General features: G+C 45.3%; 1 protein-coding gene and 1 long non-coding RNA gene across 8 annotated transcripts in view; one reads left to right on the forward strand and one right to left on the reverse strand.

Moving 5' to 3' along the window:
* Window positions 1–16,781, reverse strand: part of KLHL6 (kelch like family member 6) — a 37,848-nt gene that overhangs the window by 13,363 nt on the left and 7,704 nt on the right. For 5 of the 7 annotated variants that reach the window (XM_064435821.1, XM_064435819.1, XM_064435820.1 and 2 more), the window contains 2 exons: window positions 7,756–8,179; window positions 2,934–3,099 (listed from right to left, as the gene is read on the reverse strand). In XM_064435821.1, coding sequence (XP_064291891.1) covers window positions 2,934–3,099; window positions 7,756–8,015 — 426 coding nt within the window. In that variant the 5' untranslated portion in view covers window positions 8,016–8,179. Of the gene's footprint in view, window positions 1–510; window positions 669–2,933; window positions 3,100–7,755; window positions 8,180–12,414; window positions 12,801–16,781 lie in introns of those variants that run through there. The other 2 variants (XM_064435823.1, XM_064435824.1) reach the window with 2 other exon arrangements.
* Window positions 355–11,546, forward strand: LOC135309645 (uncharacterized). The gene is made up of 2 exons (XR_010369837.1): window positions 355–562; window positions 11,299–11,546. It is a non-coding gene; the product is annotated as an uncharacterized LOC135309645 (long non-coding RNA).

The following is a 16,781-nucleotide window of genomic DNA, read 5'->3' on the forward strand; positions in this document are numbered from 1 at the left end:
CCGAGGGGCACAGCCTCCTCCAGGGCTGCTCCCCAGGGAATAGAGGCAGTCTGAGCCTGCCAGAGCCAGCTGAGGGGCACAGCCCCCTCCAGGGCTGCTCCCCGGGGGAATAGAGGCGGTCTGAGCCTGCCAGCCCTTCTCCCGGGAGCTGCCCTGAAGGCCTTTGGTGGCAAATGGTGCCCTCCTGTCCGGCACGGCCTGCAGCCGGCACCCTGGCTCTGCCCTGCTCAGTGGCCTCAGGATGGCTGCCAGGTATTGGAGCCCTATTTCCCTTGGAGAAATGTAAAGTGGATTTCCCCAGGGATGAGGGGTGCTTTGGGGTCAGTCAGGCCATGAGGCTGGTGGTGCTTCAACCGTGCCCTGAGGGCAGAGCAGCCCTGCTGTGCTTAGAGGGGGCAGCTCGGGGAATCCTCCACTGTTCCCACTGCATTTCCATGGCAGGGGGCATCACAGCCTTTGGTGACAACACAGTTTCTTTTCCATCTGCTCAGAAGCCTGCTTCCCTCTCACCATTTCTTTGCTTCCACCACCACAGCTGATGCAGTCCCTTTTGAAGCAATGGGTAATACAGAGGTTCCGGGGGGGGCAGGAGCAGTGTAGGCAGGTCTGGAGGCTGTTGCTGAGTTCTGGTGAGGGAAGCAGGGCTGCCTGCATGGCCCTGGGCAGCAGCTGGGATCCTGACCCTTGCCAGGGTGAAAGGATGAGCAGCTCTGCGGGCAGTGTGGGTGGCAGAGCTGCTGGGCGGGATCCAGGATGGGCACCAGCCTTGCAAGTGCAGTGGCTGGGCAGCCAGCAGCCAGACAGAGGAGGTGATTATTGAACTCGTGTTGCAACTGTGCTTGAGGTGGAAAAAATTTGTCTGGCTCACTGAGGGTGAGGCTTAGCTGTTCAGCAGCTCCCTTTTCCAAACCCTTCACCTGCTTCCCCACTGTGGCAGGGACGCCTGCTCTCTCCTAACAGCCCTCCACCTCTTCCCACTGTCAGTTTTAACTGCATTTCGTCAAAACTTACTAGAAGGGAGTAAACAAAGGCATAATTATGTAAAACCTTTTCAAAAACAGTTTCTTGACAAAAGGAGAAAATTTACATTGGAATATCTATACTGAAATATCTAGAACTGTGCAAGTTATTTATTCTTTGGTTCTTTGCCATGTCCCCAAGGTAAAAAAGAGACTCTGCCACAAGTTCTTGCTAAGTCAGTTGAAAAGATTCTATTTGGAATTTGGATTTCTCACGTCACTAATTTGAAAGAATTTATCAAACAAAAATGTTACAATAAATTGCAGGAATAATCTTTTCAGCTGTTGATACATCCGAATGAAACATTTGACTCTTTCAACTCTGTTCTTCAGCATAAATAGCACGGACAAGCTGGCAGAACTCTAGTTCTGTCAGTTTGATATAGTAGGTTATTAAAGATTTAATAGTTACTAAAGCGTTTTTGCACAAAACACATTTTCAGTCCAAACCATCACATTATAAATGTGAGGACTTATAAATTTATAATAAGGCCTTATAAAACTTGAGAGTATCCAGGACAACCACTCTTTTTAGCTGAACATTCCTGGTGCTCTAGGTTTATCTAGGTTTTTCTAGTTTACTTTTCTTACTTACGGTACCCTCACAGTTTTATCATTATTCTAACAGAGTTTGATGGTTTTCTTAAAACACCAGCATTGGGAATCAAATTTAATCTTAATTTTAAGGAAAAGTAGGGAAGATACTTGAAAAATAAAAAAGTTTATACTTTTGATAGTTCCAGAAGGAAAAAACCCTAAAAGCTGAGGAATGAGCCTAAGGAAAAAAGGTTAAAAAAAAAAAAAAAAAACAAAAACAAGATCGAAAATATCCTGAAAATGAACCAAACATAACCATTTAATGGTACCAGTTGGTAGTGTTGGTGCATAGAAAATGCACTGCAGGCCCAGGTGACATTAAAGTTACCTTTGTGAAATTTTTCCTAGTATCTAATCTAGACCTCCCTTGGTACAAGTTGAGATAATTTCCTCTTGTCCTATCACTTACCTGGGAGAAGAGCCTAATCCCCACCTGGCTATAGCATCCTGTCAGGGAGTTGAAGAGAGCAACCTGAGGGTACCCTATTTGGGTCCTCCTTTTCAATGAAGTCCCTTTTTAATAGAGTCCTCTTTTTCTCCAAACTGAGCACCCCCAGCTCCCTAAGCAGCTCCTCATAGGACTTGTGTCCTAAAACGCAGGGTTCCAGAACTGCAGAGCAAAATTTCCATGTGAGATTCAAGAGTCTGAATTCCCCCATGAACCAGGGAGCTGGGTGTTTCTTGTCTTCCCTAATGAGAGGAATGGACACACACACACACACACACTGGCACTTGGCAGGTTACGTTGGTTACAATTTGTTGGCAATTTGCAGCACAGTACCAGACACTGCAATTTGGCAGACCTCACAGGTGATTTACAGGACACGTGAATACCTCGTGGACCAAAGGCTGAGTAACACTGCCCAGCTCCGGCCTCCCACAAGTCCCAGGTCATGACTAAAACCCTTTCCATCACGAGATCTACAAAGGAGGATGCTAACTTTGGCTGGCAAACCTCCATCTCAAGGCAGGGGAGACAGAGATCCTGCTCCGGCCAGTCATGCCAGCTGCTGCCCACTAGCCCTTCTGACAGGCCTTACAGGCTGAGCTGAATTTTGGGGAGCACTGCCAGGCAGGCAGCACATGGAGCAGCTCTTGCAGGCACAGCCAGGCTCTTTTCCTGTTTGCATGACACTCAGCACAGCAAAATTCCAGTACATGGCTGTCCCTGCCTTTTTTTACCTTAATGTAAGTAAATATGAAGCAAAATGCTTCCAGAACCCATGAAATCAGAGAAGTTTGCAGTGTGCTACCCAGGGTAAGACGTGGTGTTGCCAGAGCAGTGAGATTGGGTCAGTGCATCTGAGTTATCTGTACCTGAAAGAGGCTGGCAGCTTCCAAGACTTTCTGTACATTTTGCTTTGTGATGAGCATCTTGCTGGTGTAAGTGTAGTCCAAGAGTATATTCATGGTTTCTGCATCAACTCCTTTTAGTATGATCTTCTCCTCATATTTCTCTCTTAAATCATTGCAGAACATGGCCCTGGAAAGAAAGACATTTATCTTTTACTGCATTCCAGTCAGGATGAGGCATTCTGAAAACATTGGGCTATTTAGATTTCAACACAGAATACTCTGATTGCTTCATATTTTATGCAATTACTCCTGTTAAAAAGAAACAAGAAAATATCTTTTTGTTTCTCTTCTACCTCTGTAATCTTGAGTTTGATAAGACATCCACACATGACTGATTCCTCTGTTCTGTCCTCTACAGCAGACATAGGGCTCCAGGGCAGCAAAAGGCATTAATACCAGTGATGGGCCAGGGGAGAATGGCTTATGGATTTTCTTCTAATTTAGAGTCCAACTTTTCTTCTGCTAAATTTTGGGATTGTAGAGTTGGTACCTCTTGGCTAGAGAAGCAATTGAATTTGCATGAATTGGAAGTACTGTTAGGCAGAAAGTGCAGTGATTTCATACATGTAGATAGCAACTCTTCTTTGGTGGCCAATACTGCATCTGAAAGGTGACCACCAGACACAGCTTTGGCACTGGGCAGATATTTCATGTGGGGTATAAACCAGAAATTCTCTAAGGGCTATTTAAATCCATTTTGCGTTGTGACAGCTGCAAGACAAACACACACATCTTCCTCTGCACTTTCAGTTCATAGATTTAATTATTTCTTCCAATGCTTTTTGCTTTTACTTATGATTTTGATCAGCCCCTTCTTGTTTGCTGCATTCAGAGGATGAGGTGTCACATCATTTGGAATCTGTCTCAACAGATCAGAATTACATGAGTCCACTTGTAACTGCATTGGTGAAAAACATGTGCAGATCTAAAGTGTAATTAGAAGCACTCTTTACCCTGCATTCCAAGCCCTTCTTTATTAGTCATACACAATGTTGACAGGACAATGCAACCTGGGAAATGGCTAGAGGTCCCAAGTCTTAGGCCATGCTTTTCTTGTAAAAGAAGTGCCTGAATTAAGCTGTCTGATTGACACATCTTACTGGAACCAAGACGTAAACAGATTTTATTGCAAAGCAGTTAGGCACAATGAATGGCAAATGGATGGAAGATACCAGCTGCTACTTGCTCTAAGGACTACCTGTTCCTTACTTCAGGAGAAAATTTATAGCAAGGTCTTAGTTACCTCAGTGTGCAAAACTGCCTCTGGATAAAGAGGCCTAACTTTTGAGCAGGAAATTTGGGCAAAGAAGTTACTTGTCAGAAAAGTTGTTCAGCCAAAATTCTTATTTTTCCTTTCTCTCATCTCAGCTCATGAAAGGCTTTTGCTTCACTGCCCTGCTTCATGGTCCAGCTTCTGCTGCTACTGAAATCAGAATATTTCAAAGGCATTTAGACAAACGCTCCTTAACTTCAGTGACCACGAGACTGGGATTCATTTCTCTTCTCTCCCTCTGGCACTGTCAAGTGATGCAAAAGGGGATGTGTGGGCCACTGAAAGAGGTGGCCATCTGAAAACAGCAGCCCTCAGTTCCCTCCTCTCCCTGGGAATGGAGAGGGGGGTGACACAGAGAGCTCTTTGAGTCGTGCGGGATTGACGGGTGCCGGATGTTTCATCTGAACGAGAACCGGGCCCATGGAGGGTGCAGGTGGTGTCTGCTCTTCTTCCTTTCATCTCTTAAGCTGGTGACTCCAGACTTGTATTGACCCATCCCTGTCGGGGAGGTGAGAGTCTCACTTCTGTCCCACAGACTGGAGTGTTTGCTGGGTCAGTCAGAGGTACCCTGGGTGACACTTGTGCAAGGCTGTTAGAAACCAGCCTCAGCATTCTGCTGGTGGCTGTGCACAGGGGTCTGGTCAAAGTGCTTTGGCCTATCTGCCTCCTAATCTCTAGAGCTGCCATCCACTCCCAATTTCGTAGGGTGTAGATTTATGTAACGCGGCTGTGAGCTGCAGCAATCACACCTCTAAAGCACAGTGCTCTCCCACCAGTTCTCTGCTCTAGATGGTGGCAGGGCTGAACTGGGCAGTGCTGCACAGGAGAGCTGACTGCTGTGGCCTTCCTTCTGCTCAAATGTTCTGGTTCTCATTCCCACCCTGTGTGCTGGCAGGGGGAACGCTGACTCCTCTCAGGCTGATCAGGCTGAGCTTCTCTCATAGGGATTAAAATGCTGCCTCTGAATCGTTCTGAACTTACCCTCAGGAGGCTCTAAATCCTTCAGATGTGGCTACTAATTCCATTGTATGTTTCCCTGGGTCTTGTCCCTAATTCTAAACTGCACCTTTAAACCAACAGGTACTCTAAGAAATGCACATCTGAATTGAGGGCCCAGTGCCAAATTTAGATACCCAAAAATGAGTAATTTTAGAAAAAATTCTGATTTTTTTTCTAATTTAAAGTTAGAGAAATCTCAATAAAATAAACTAGGGGGTTGCAGTTTCATGAAGCACTTTTTAAGCACCCTCCCACACTGGAATGCTTGTGCTTGGAATTATGGACCTGACTTCAAACAACCATGCCAGAGCTCGAGGATGCTCTGGAAAATGGCTCCAACCTTTCCCAGCCCCATTCTCCCACTACTCTTGGGCAGTGCAGGATTAAAGAACTACTGTTCCACCTTAGTCAGCTGGTGTTTCTCTTCTCTGCTTTGTTATCATCACGGATGTACACGCAGAGTTAATGTTTTTATGTCTATGGGTGCAGGACGTCACAAGAATTAGTCTATCTACTCTCCAGCAGTGCTGAAGAAGGCCTAGAAGGGGTTAGCTTTGTTTAAGTGTGTTCCAGTCAGCTGCTGTGGGCTGCCCACGCCGTGGCACCCAGCCTTCAGGAAGGGTTGTGTAACGTGCAGGGGCACGAAGCCCGTGAGTCTCTGCGTCCCTTTGCTTTGCTCCCGTGCATGGCTGCTGTTGGAGGTCCTGTAATAGCATGGAAAGTACTCACAGGAACAGCGGGACTTAAGAATTCCTTCTTTCTCTGGGGCCATGCAGCTTCCAGAGAACTATGGCAAGATGAATGAAGGCTCCTTGTGAGCAGCAGAACCAGCGAAGCTCAGTTCCCTGCAGACTTGCGTCCTTCTTTCCCTCCTCACAGTAACCTCAGCTTCCCCTTCCTGAGCCCTCCATTCTCCCTCCTTATTCCTCTTGCACACTTCAGGGTCCCTCCCAGGAGCTCAGGCTGTGCTGGCTGTGCAGTGTGGTTGCTCTGGGCACTGTGTGCTGGCTGGCCAGGGCACCCTGCTCGTTACCCTGCAGAGCAGCGAGGGTGCCAGCCCAGCATCTCTCCTCTCCTAGCTGCAGCCTTCCATCAAACTCACAGGAACTTCAGGTTTGAAATTTCCCTCCTGTGCCAAACGTGATTGAAACTAACCCAAAGAGTCATGACAGAGGCACTGGCAGGCAGTGAGATGTAATAAATCTCAGCTCTGTGGGAAGCCAAGCCAAACAGAAGCACCCAGAGGGGCAGACCCTGCACGAATGTGCAGTTGCCTTGGGGTGGGATGACCTCCAGGCAGGTATCCCCCCTCCTTCCCAGCAACAGGCTGTAGCTCAGGGAAAGCTCTCTGGAAAGCTGACCAACAGCTGTTCTCATAAAACTACCTTGCCTGGTTTTAACTGGAAAATCCTTCTGATTGCAGCACCTTTACTTATAGTGAAATTGGGGTTTTTTGTCAAAGTATCATTATGATAATTTTGATTTTAATTTGTGCATCTGCTGTCCATTATGCACACAATGATGGTAAGAAATATTTGGGCATCTCTGCTTTTAGCTGTGTATTTTCTCATATGCAATAAATTTAGTCTCTCTGTAGAAATAATACCTGTCTCCAAATATTCACAGACACAATCTCTATTCTAGATTAGAAAAGCAGAACTGTTCTGGCACTGCTAGCAAAGCTTACCAGACTCCATTAAAATTAGCTTTCTGCTCATGTCACAAGTGGTCACAGGTCCTTTTTTCTCGTGTTTCCTGTTCAGTCATCTGATCACTTTAGCAGTAAAGAAAGAAAGAAAAAAAATCCCAGCCATGCAAATGTGATGGTCTAAATGATATTGTCTAATTGATAATGGAAAATCTGTGCTAAAACTGATACCAAGTTCCTCTGTGTGTCTAAAATTTGTTCTTGTTGGCCAGTAGTCTCAGATAGAATATCTATTGTGTTGAAAGAATGAAAAGTTCAAGCAGACCAGAAGGAGACAGTGAAGTGGCAAAATTGCTTTCAGGGAGATATTTCCCATTGTAACTGATTTCCAGATGGAAAATTCTTTCTCTTTGCTCCTCAAAAATTTAATGAATATATATTTTTACCCCAGAATGGTAACAGGAAAAATTAGCAAGTTCCAGAAACCCACTCCTATTTCAATAAAAACACCCTGCTATCTGAATGGGTATTCCTCTTTGCCCAGATCCCAAAGGGACAAGACAAGTGGCTAAAGACACTTGATTAAAACACTCTTTTCTCATGCACTTGTCTGCCAATATTCTGTCTTACTTTGCATGCCTCCAGCAGACTTTTTGAGTGCTGGTATCAGAACTCCAGCAAACCCACAACTTGGCACCTGCCATATTTAATTCTCCCACTTAAAAAAAGCTGAAAGGTGTAAGGAATTAGAAGCTCATTGCGAATTTGCAGACTTTAACGCCTAGTTTGCACTCCTTGGAGACCTACAGTTCAAGTCTAAGGAGCAAAATAAGCGTATTGGTTTTGTTTGTTACAAACCTTACCTGAAATAATTGCTTGCTGCAGCAAGGACCACTCGGTGACAGGAGAATTCCCTGCTGTCCACGCACAGGATGACATCAGTAAGGGAATTTTCAAGCCGAAGGTTCTCAAGGCCATTCTGGAGCACCAGAGAGAGACCTGTATCGTCAAACTTGACCTTTTCACCACTCGAGACTTCCACCAGGTCCCCCATTTTTGTCGAACACTCATTGTCCAAAGAGATCTCGGGCTCCTCAGAGCTCTTCTCCAGCGTGTCCCCCATTTTCTGGCCAGCCCCGTCTCATTCTGTTGGTGCTTCGATCTAAAACGGGCTCCTCAGCTTTGGGCAAATCACACTGCAGAAGTTGGGCGGATTTCCTGTCCAGAGGTCTCTGCTTATCTGTAGCTGTCACACACACATAACAGGAAGCCTTGCACTTTCTCATCCTGTTAACACAAACAAAGGGTGGGTTTTTTCAGTGATTTTCAGGCAGTATCAGCGTGTTTAGAAAGGCCTTAAGATGCCTCTGGATGTGAGAAGATTACAAGTGACAGGGACAGCCTGCTTCCCACCCTCGAGCCAGTCCCTCGCTGTTATCAGCTGGTTGTATTGATAGGTGCACCACAAGCCTATCAAGCACTCCTGGTGGACTAGGCTGCTAAGGGAAAAAGCAAAATATTTTATATTTCCTTTTCCAGGTATGTGGTTATTAATAACTGAGCTGGTTTGGGGTTTGGTTTTGTTTTTTAGTGATATGCTTGTGTATTCAGAAAACCCTCCAAGGGGATGTTTCTGTCCCTTGTGACTGGCTAGCTGGCAACCATTGCACAGCTTTTCTTTAAGGCTAAATGGGCACAACTCTCCCAAGGACATGGACCAGCATCAAAGACCTCACAGCTGACAGTCTTAAGGCTTCACTGCTGGGCACCCAGAGCACAGTGATGAAGGTTTCCCTGTCACCTAAGGGTGGACCAGATCTACTTGGACATCACCTGTATGAGAGCCTGATCCAAGCTAATTAATAAGCAACACAGCCTACTGAGAGTAACAGAGCAAATCCCTGACTTGCTTAGGAAACTCTCACACTGGGAAGTAAAAATGCACACCTCTATCTCCCCCTGAGAGGAATGTAGGACCAATCCTCACCTTGGTAGTTTGAGTGCTAACAAATCTTGCCTTTGTGATAATTACTTCTAGGAATCCTTGTTTGGCCAATCCAAAGGTTCTTATTTTGTGTTTGGTTTCCTCTTTTGTCTCCAGCTTGTAAAGCTGAGCTCACAGTATTATGGGAAGCTTGGCTTCCTCCCTTCCAGAAGGAGGTGAAAGCAAGGTCTGAGAGAGTCAGATTGGAAGGCGAAGAGGAAGGAAAGCAAAAAATATCCTGCCTGCTTTCCTCTACCTCCTTGTAATGGGGTTTTCTTCATTTTGTATAGTCTGTGCAGCTCTTTGGCTTTTTCCTTTCCCAGCTGATTTAAATGTGTTCCTGCTGCCTTTTGTGCTAAGTTTTGCTAATGAATGTTTCCTTTTCTAAAGCCAGTCCCTTCTTTCCCAAGTACTCCTGTAGGAATACAATGAGAAAATTAAGGAAACCCCTCAAAAGTACTAGGTGTGCTTTAAAAATCACAATACTTTAACCCTATCTTGGGCTAGGTTCTCCTTGTTTATCATCACGGCTTCTGACCTTTGGGAATTCATCTTATCAGGTTTTTCTCTGACGGTGAGAAGCTTCACATTGTGCTTATCTGTTTAAGCAAAAGCTGAGATTCCACAGCGATCACTTGATTCCAGTTGCTGTAGCTTTAAGCAAAGCATTAATAATTGTGAAATTGAAGTAAGTCAGTGTTGGCTGTGAATGCTGGGAACGGAAACCCTGCAGTAACTAGGTCGATGGCTGTGGTATTGTCAGTAACTGCACTGCAGGAAGGACCTCGGCAGCTCAAGGAACTGTTGACTATTAGCAGTAATCATTATCCACAGTCTGTCTCCTTCTGTGCCATTGCTAACCCTCTTGGTGTATTTTTAACCCCTAAATTTTATTTTTTTTCTTGACAAGCCTCTCCCCTCCTTTCTTCTGTTGCCACGGTGTTGTGGTTTAACCTCAGCCAGCAGCCCAGCCCCAGGCAGCTTGCTCACTCCCCCACCAGTGGGGCCAGGGAGAGAACTGGGAGGACAAAAGATGGAAAACTCATGGGTTGAGATAAAGGCAGTTTAATAGACAAAGCAAAAGCTACACATATAACCAAAGCAAAGCAAGGACTCTATTCACTGCTTCCCATGAGCACCTCCAGGAGAGCATGGCCCATCACACATGATGGTTACTTGGGAAGACAAACACCATCACTCCAAACATCCCCCCTTCCTCCTTCTTCCCCGACATTACATACTGAGCATGATGTCACACAGCCTGGAATATCCCTTTGGATATTCCCCACACTGTTGAGGTCCCCGTCCTGGCTGTGTCTCCTCTCAGCTTCCCGTGCACTCCCAGCCTTCCTACTGGTGGGGCGGGTACAAAAAGCAGAAAAGGCCTTGGCTCTGTGTAAACCCTGCTCAGCAATAACAAAAACACCTCTGTATTATCAACCCTGTGTCCACGACAAATCCAAACCAAAGCCACTGTGAAGAAAATCAAGACAAAACAAACACATTCCACCTGTACTCCTTATCATTCACTTCATGCTCAGGTCCCACACTACTCAGTACAACATCATTAACCCCGCCTCCCACCCTTGGATGTAATACACAGATGTCATTCCCTTAGTCTATGGACTTCCCTTGCAAAATGCCCTCAAAATGTCTACAAAATGTCCTTCGAGTTAATTTAGTTCATGACTTTGCTCCATCTGTTCTGGTGGTTACTTGGGACAGGAAAGGTGCTGTGTAAGGTACAGGACACCAAGGCTAGCTTAGGTCAGGCCAGTTCTACCCTGCAGCTGCTTCTTGGGAGGCTTTTCCTCCATTTATTTGGGTGGTTCCTGCTATACTAATTCCTGTAACATACAGCTCAAATCATGGCTTACAACAAAGGTGTATCCATTACAGTCTCCACCCCAGATCCTTTTTGGTCATGGGCTCCTCTGCAGGTCACAGCCCCTTCCACCCAGTTCCCACTGGAGTTCCAGCCTGCCCAGTGCAGCAGCACAGAAACAGCAGCAATGCCCTGGCCACCTGCCAGCCCAGGCCCATCACCATGGCTGTCACCAAAGCACTCCCAGGCACAACACAGTGAGGTGATCAGCAGCACAGCAGCAGCAACCACCAGTGAGCACCAGAATGTAATTTACAGGCAGGCAAGCAAGTCCTGCGGCAGGCACAGCAGCCAGCTCATTACTAGCTGAACTGCAATAACAGCTCTAAATTCAGTCTAGTCCATCCCAAAGAAAATCTGTGCCCTTTGTGCCCCACATTGGGCTGCCTTGTATTCAGAGAACCCCTTGCTCAGGGATTAATCTGCAAACGTAGTAACGTTTGGGATTAAATTTAGTAATGCTCAGGGATTAATCTGCAGACGTAGTTTCATTCTTTGGACTAGCATGACGACAAGGCAAGTGTTGTGTCTTTGCAGGTATAAGGGAACAACAAACCCAGCAACCAGGCAGCTGCTCTCCGAGGTGCTCTGTGGCCCAAGACTGCAGTAGCAACATGTTATTTAATCCTGGGGCAAATCCAGCTACTTACTTCATGGTAGAAGCTTCCAGATACATTCTTCTATTTGGCCTTTAGAGACTTCCTCTGTCTGCACTCTCATACTGTTTTCAGTAAAGAATTACCTGCTAGCTAAATGAACTGGTAAGAGCTGAAGGCTTGTCTGTTCATGACTTGTTTGTCTATTGTCTTTACCTTAGGAATACTGAACTGACCTGTGTGTACTCTGTATCAGCTTGAGAGAACTGGCTAACTGGCTGGAATTACTGTGTCAATAATGTGTATCTGTCACTCGTGTCATAGCAAGTTTACAGAGCTCTGTAACACCACAGGCTGCTGCTGGTACCAATGAATCTCTCTGCACAGTACATTTGAGCTGAGTTCAGAGGCTGCTTTCCATCCTGCCGTGGCTCCCTCCCCTCTGCATCGTCTGTTCCCCCTTGACCATGCTCCGTGTTTAAATGTTGATCTGTAGCCAACACCAGCCCATTTTCAACTGCCTGTCCCTGAGTCCAGGATCTCATCACTGTGGCATTTCAGCACTGTAAAGTTTGACCTCGACAGATGAATCTGCCTAGACTAGCCAGGAGTCCTGGTTCCCATCTTGCAAAGTGAAAGATTCAGGCAGTCCCAGGACAGTCATGGACTTGGGGCCATGACTAAGAGGAGGGGCAGAAGAAATCACACCCACCAACAGTGGATCAAGAGCAAGGGGCTGAGGCATTCTTTACACAAAGGCAGAAACATAGGAACCTATTTCTGACAGCTCTTGTTACTTGTTTTGCCTCCCACATCCTTGTACTTTAGCTAACAGAGCCCTTAGGGACCAGATGAGTCTGAGAGGAACCAGCCATGAAACGTGAGAGTGTGTGGCTGCCTCAAGGAAGAGGCCAGATAAAGACTGGCAGAAGGTTTTCTGGAGTGAGAAAGAAGATGCTCAGCCATCCTGGTATCACAATGAGATCTGGAAACTTCCTGCTCTAAGTACTGATCAGGTTGCTGAACTTGCAGACAGCAATGATTTCATATTTCTGACCTGGTGCTCATACAAAGTGGTTCTTGTTGTTTGTCTTCTTCCTCTTATTCCAGACCACGTCCATTTTACTGCCACAATCGATATTCCAAGTCTGTGTGTTCTGTGACCAAGTGGCTTCTGTTCCAGGCTATTCCACTTCTTACACTCCAGACAGCTTCCAAAGCTGAAGCCACCCAACAACACATTGACAGCTGTGTCTCCAGGCCTCACCATGCTTCCTGAGGGCTGTGGAAGGCAGCATTCCTTCAACTGAGGGAGCCTCTTTAAAGGTGCTGGCCTCCAAGAGGGCAAGGACACAACAGCAGAAGAAAGGTCTTGGCAAGGTTTGGACTTTTCAAGTAGAAAAACACTGCAATTGCTTCCACTGTGCATCCCAACGAGCACTGCAGAAAACACCTCAGAGCACAGAGGGCCCTGCTGGGTAGCAGAGACAGCTCCTTGGTGTGGGGACTGCAGCTGGACACGTATCAGGGCTCATCTTACCATCAGCTGTTTCCTAGCACAGTGCAAAGCAAGATAGCTGAGGCCTGAGATAATCTTGTCAACCCTGGAAAGTTGCTGGATTTTTGTCTGTGTTTTCAGTACATTGGGATAATGTTCACTAGCTCAAAATAGCACATTCTTAATTTAGCTGTGGGGGAACAAATGGGATTTCAGTTTTTGAAAATACATACAAAACTTTTGGATCAGATTTTCTGTAAACTGCAAACTGGAATCTTTGTTTCATTGCAGTTTACTTCCTCTGCTGAACTAGCACCACCTTCCATTTCAAAAACTACTGCTTGTGACTTCTCATATCTCTCCCTCTGGGCAGCTGCACTTGTTCAAAGTCAGCAAACAATGGTGATTTTGTGAAGCTGGCCGGTCTCATACCCTCACTCTTGAAAATTACCTCTTATTTAGAAAGGATTGCAGTGTCATCCTGCTGTGTTGCATTTATTATCTGTCCATGTTTTGCTCTCAGAGTGTATTTGCATGTATTTTAAGTCACTGGGATGTTTCTAGAAAAACTGCTGCTTCCATGTATTGTTTTCTTCGGGACAGTCAGGCACTGTGCTAACAATGCAGATGAGTGACTCCACACCACGCTTTCACCTTGTATAACAGAGAGGTCCCAGCTGAGCAAGCTGTAAATGCCAAAATATTTGGGTTCAGTATTTGAAGTCTGGTTGTTACATTGCTCCCACGTGTGCTACAGGCTATGGAGGTCACCCTGATGTGTGGATGGGCCAGCTGAGCTCGAGCATCTTTGATCCCCTGCTCATTAGCTTTTGAGGGAGTGGTGGAGGAAGGCTGCTATTTAAATAAGTGCTTGCTCTATTTGAAGCAGCTGAATTGCAGTCTGGGGGTGCAGTATGGTCACTCCCAAAGCGGCAGGCAGAGCAAGCTGAGACGTCACTCAGTGCTGCATTTTAAGATTTTATAGCCCAAGATGAGATGCATCCAAATGAAACTGGAAGGGCTGAGGCCAGGAATGCAGCTGTAGGTAAGAACCAAAAGAAATGCAGTAGGTGCCAGGCATGGCAGTTGAGGAGAGCTGTAACAAGCCTTCCCCACTCAGAACAGTCCTTTCCTTCTCCCTGGAAGAAGGATATCCTGTCATCAACACCTTACACTACTGCGGGTTTTTCAAGACAACAGACAAGTGTTCCTCCTTTTCTGTCCTCAAGATAATCAGTGTTTGAAACAAAATAGCAGCAGTTACTTTCATTTCTTGTTGTTTGTGAAGATGGAAAGAAGGTCCTAATGTTAGTTTCTCATAGGAAAGAAGAGCCTCACTTGCTTTTAACCTAGAGCTGAATTATTCTCTAAAAGATTTTGCCAGCATTACTCACAAAAAGGTTTTGTCATCGGCATCAGACTCCCTCTTGTTACAGTTTATGTACAAAGATGCTCAGGTCACTTGTCTACTGCTGTCTGCTCTGCCACCCATTAGAATTTATTAGCATCTTTGCTGTATTATTAGCTAGTGGCTGTTTATGCACAAATAATTCCTCCTCTAAGTAAATTATACCTTTGATCTCCATAATGGGACAGCAGGAACCAGGCCCATGCTAGAAAAAATAGAGGCCTGTTGTCCTCAGTGATATTTTGATGATGTATTCTTTGTGCACGTCGATGTGCTGATGCTGCCAGGTTCTGGCATCCTGCACACAAGGTAAGGAACAGAGCCTTGGCAAGAGTGACAGCACTATAGCTCAGACACTTGTGCCACAGCTCAACAAAACCTGACCAACAAAGCAGCTCTTGAAATGCAGGAGAGCCGTTCTGCTTGGCAGGAGCTGGGAAATGCAGGAAGCTGCCATTGCAGTGAATTATGTGAAGGTCCAGGTTTTAGTGCCTGTTTGGTGTTAATGAGACACTGGTTGGACCAAAGTTTGAGTTCTTGAGTCTATTCATAGCACTTGCTGAGTGGCCCTGTGAAAAGCTCACAGTGTGACCCCAAACCATGGGAAATGAACCTCCTCTCTGACTGATGTCTAAGGCAACTCTGACTTCTATTTCTCGTGAGGTCTGTTGATCTCAGCCAGTTCTGTGCATACCTAACTGATGAGTTCACACTCCGAGTGATGCTCCAGAGCTGTGACTGAATTCTTCTTCGGTTTTTTGACTGCGTGAAGTTTAGAAATGCTGGCCCCAAAATCAGTGAGGTCCTTCCTCACCTTCCTTGTGGTGGGATTCTGCTAGTTTGCAACACAGATCTCCTTCTTGGGTTGTAAAGCCTCTCAGCCTCTTACTTGGGCAGACCTCGGGCCAATGCAATGGTCTGTGTGCTCTGTATCCTCATCACCAGGCTGCTCTGTTTGCTTCCCTGCAGGACTGAGTCTGCCAGACCAGAAACCCACATGGACCCAGAGCAAAAGAATGAAACCCAGTCTAAACTTTCTGAAGCCAAATGAATTTTTTTTTTTTTCTGGAGATGGTAACAGGAAAAGGGAGCAAGACTCTTTTCAAGAGGGAGTGACATTCTGTGTGGTGCACTCAGCAGATCACAGTCAGTCATTTATTTTGACCATCATATGGTACAGTTTCCACTGCTGGCTGCCATGGGGTCATTTACTAGCTTGTCTAATTATCAAAAAAATAAGGATGGCATTGGCAAATATTGTTACTCTTGAAACATAAGCTTATCCATGGAAGTTTATCCCTAGGATAAACTTATCCCAAAGTTTCTGGAATTAATTATTGTGTTTCCTATTCTTACACAATAAAGGTGGAATTGGTTGACTGACAAGTGACTGCTGAAAGCTGAGCCTTGCTTGGTCTGGGGGAAAGAAGCAAACTGGAAAGAAGCAGAAATCTACATCTTTTCAGTAAACAAATACATAACTTTTGGTCAAAGTGCAATTTGATTTAATACATCTACACACAAGTCCTCTCCTGTACAAAACCACTACCTACATCCATCTGATTTTCCAGCTGACCCTTTTCATCCATAGCTACTTCTTTTAGCTCAAACCTGACATTTAAACTTGCCATTTAATGGTGGGAAGAATGGTGAATGTCTGGTGAACCTCAATGTTGGTTTAAAAAAATGGACTATAGTTGCAAATTAGTTCCACATCATTACAGCAACCGAAGCTTCATCAAGTTTTAAAATAGTGTTAAAAAACTGAACCTTTGCAATTTTTCAGCAGGATTTCTTAACTGTCTCATTTGCAAGAAATTTAAACTTGTGTGAAACTGATCTTTAGGTAGCATTGTTAGATGAGAGAATTCAACATTACTTATAGAGGAAGGATCTTTAATCTTAAGTCTGTATGAATCATAGAATCACAGAATGGCTTTGGTTGGAAGACCTTAAAGACCATCTCGTTCCAACCCCTGCCGTGGATCCACTAGAAGCATATGGTGTGAGCCGGGGAGCCTGGGGATGTGGATAAGCCTTGCTTCCCAGCTACCTGCAGCCTATGGAAGAATTGAGTTGGCAGATTTTTGGCTAAGTAGCTAAGGGGGTAGGAAAATATTTATCTGAGCAGAAATCATGCAGAAATGTACCTTTTGCTAATTATTACCAGTAGCAAAAACCGTTATTGCCTTTTACGTAAATGAATTATGAATGACCTAAAGTTAGAAACAGTGTAGGTGAGTTGTTACGATCTGTATGCAAATAAAGGTACTGCGTGAAGTGCAAAGATTTCAAATATAAAATGAGGAAGTGCTGAAAAAGTTGTAGTATTTCCTCTTGAGGAAGGGAATTATCTGAGTGTGCTTTAACTGCCTGTGTACCAAATTTGAAGGAGTTCCGCTTTTAGGAGCCTGTGCCTCTGGTAGTTTGGTTTTTCAAGCTGATCAGAGTTATTTTAGCCTCATCAGATTCCCGGCAGCAGAGGCCAGAAGAGCCCGGACAGTTTCCAGAGCCAGCC

Source organism: Passer domesticus, chromosome 11, assembly GCF_036417665.1.
Source record: "Passer domesticus isolate bPasDom1 chromosome 11, bPasDom1.hap1, whole genome shotgun sequence".
Taxonomy (NCBI): domain Eukaryota; kingdom Metazoa; phylum Chordata; class Aves; order Passeriformes; family Passeridae; genus Passer; species Passer domesticus.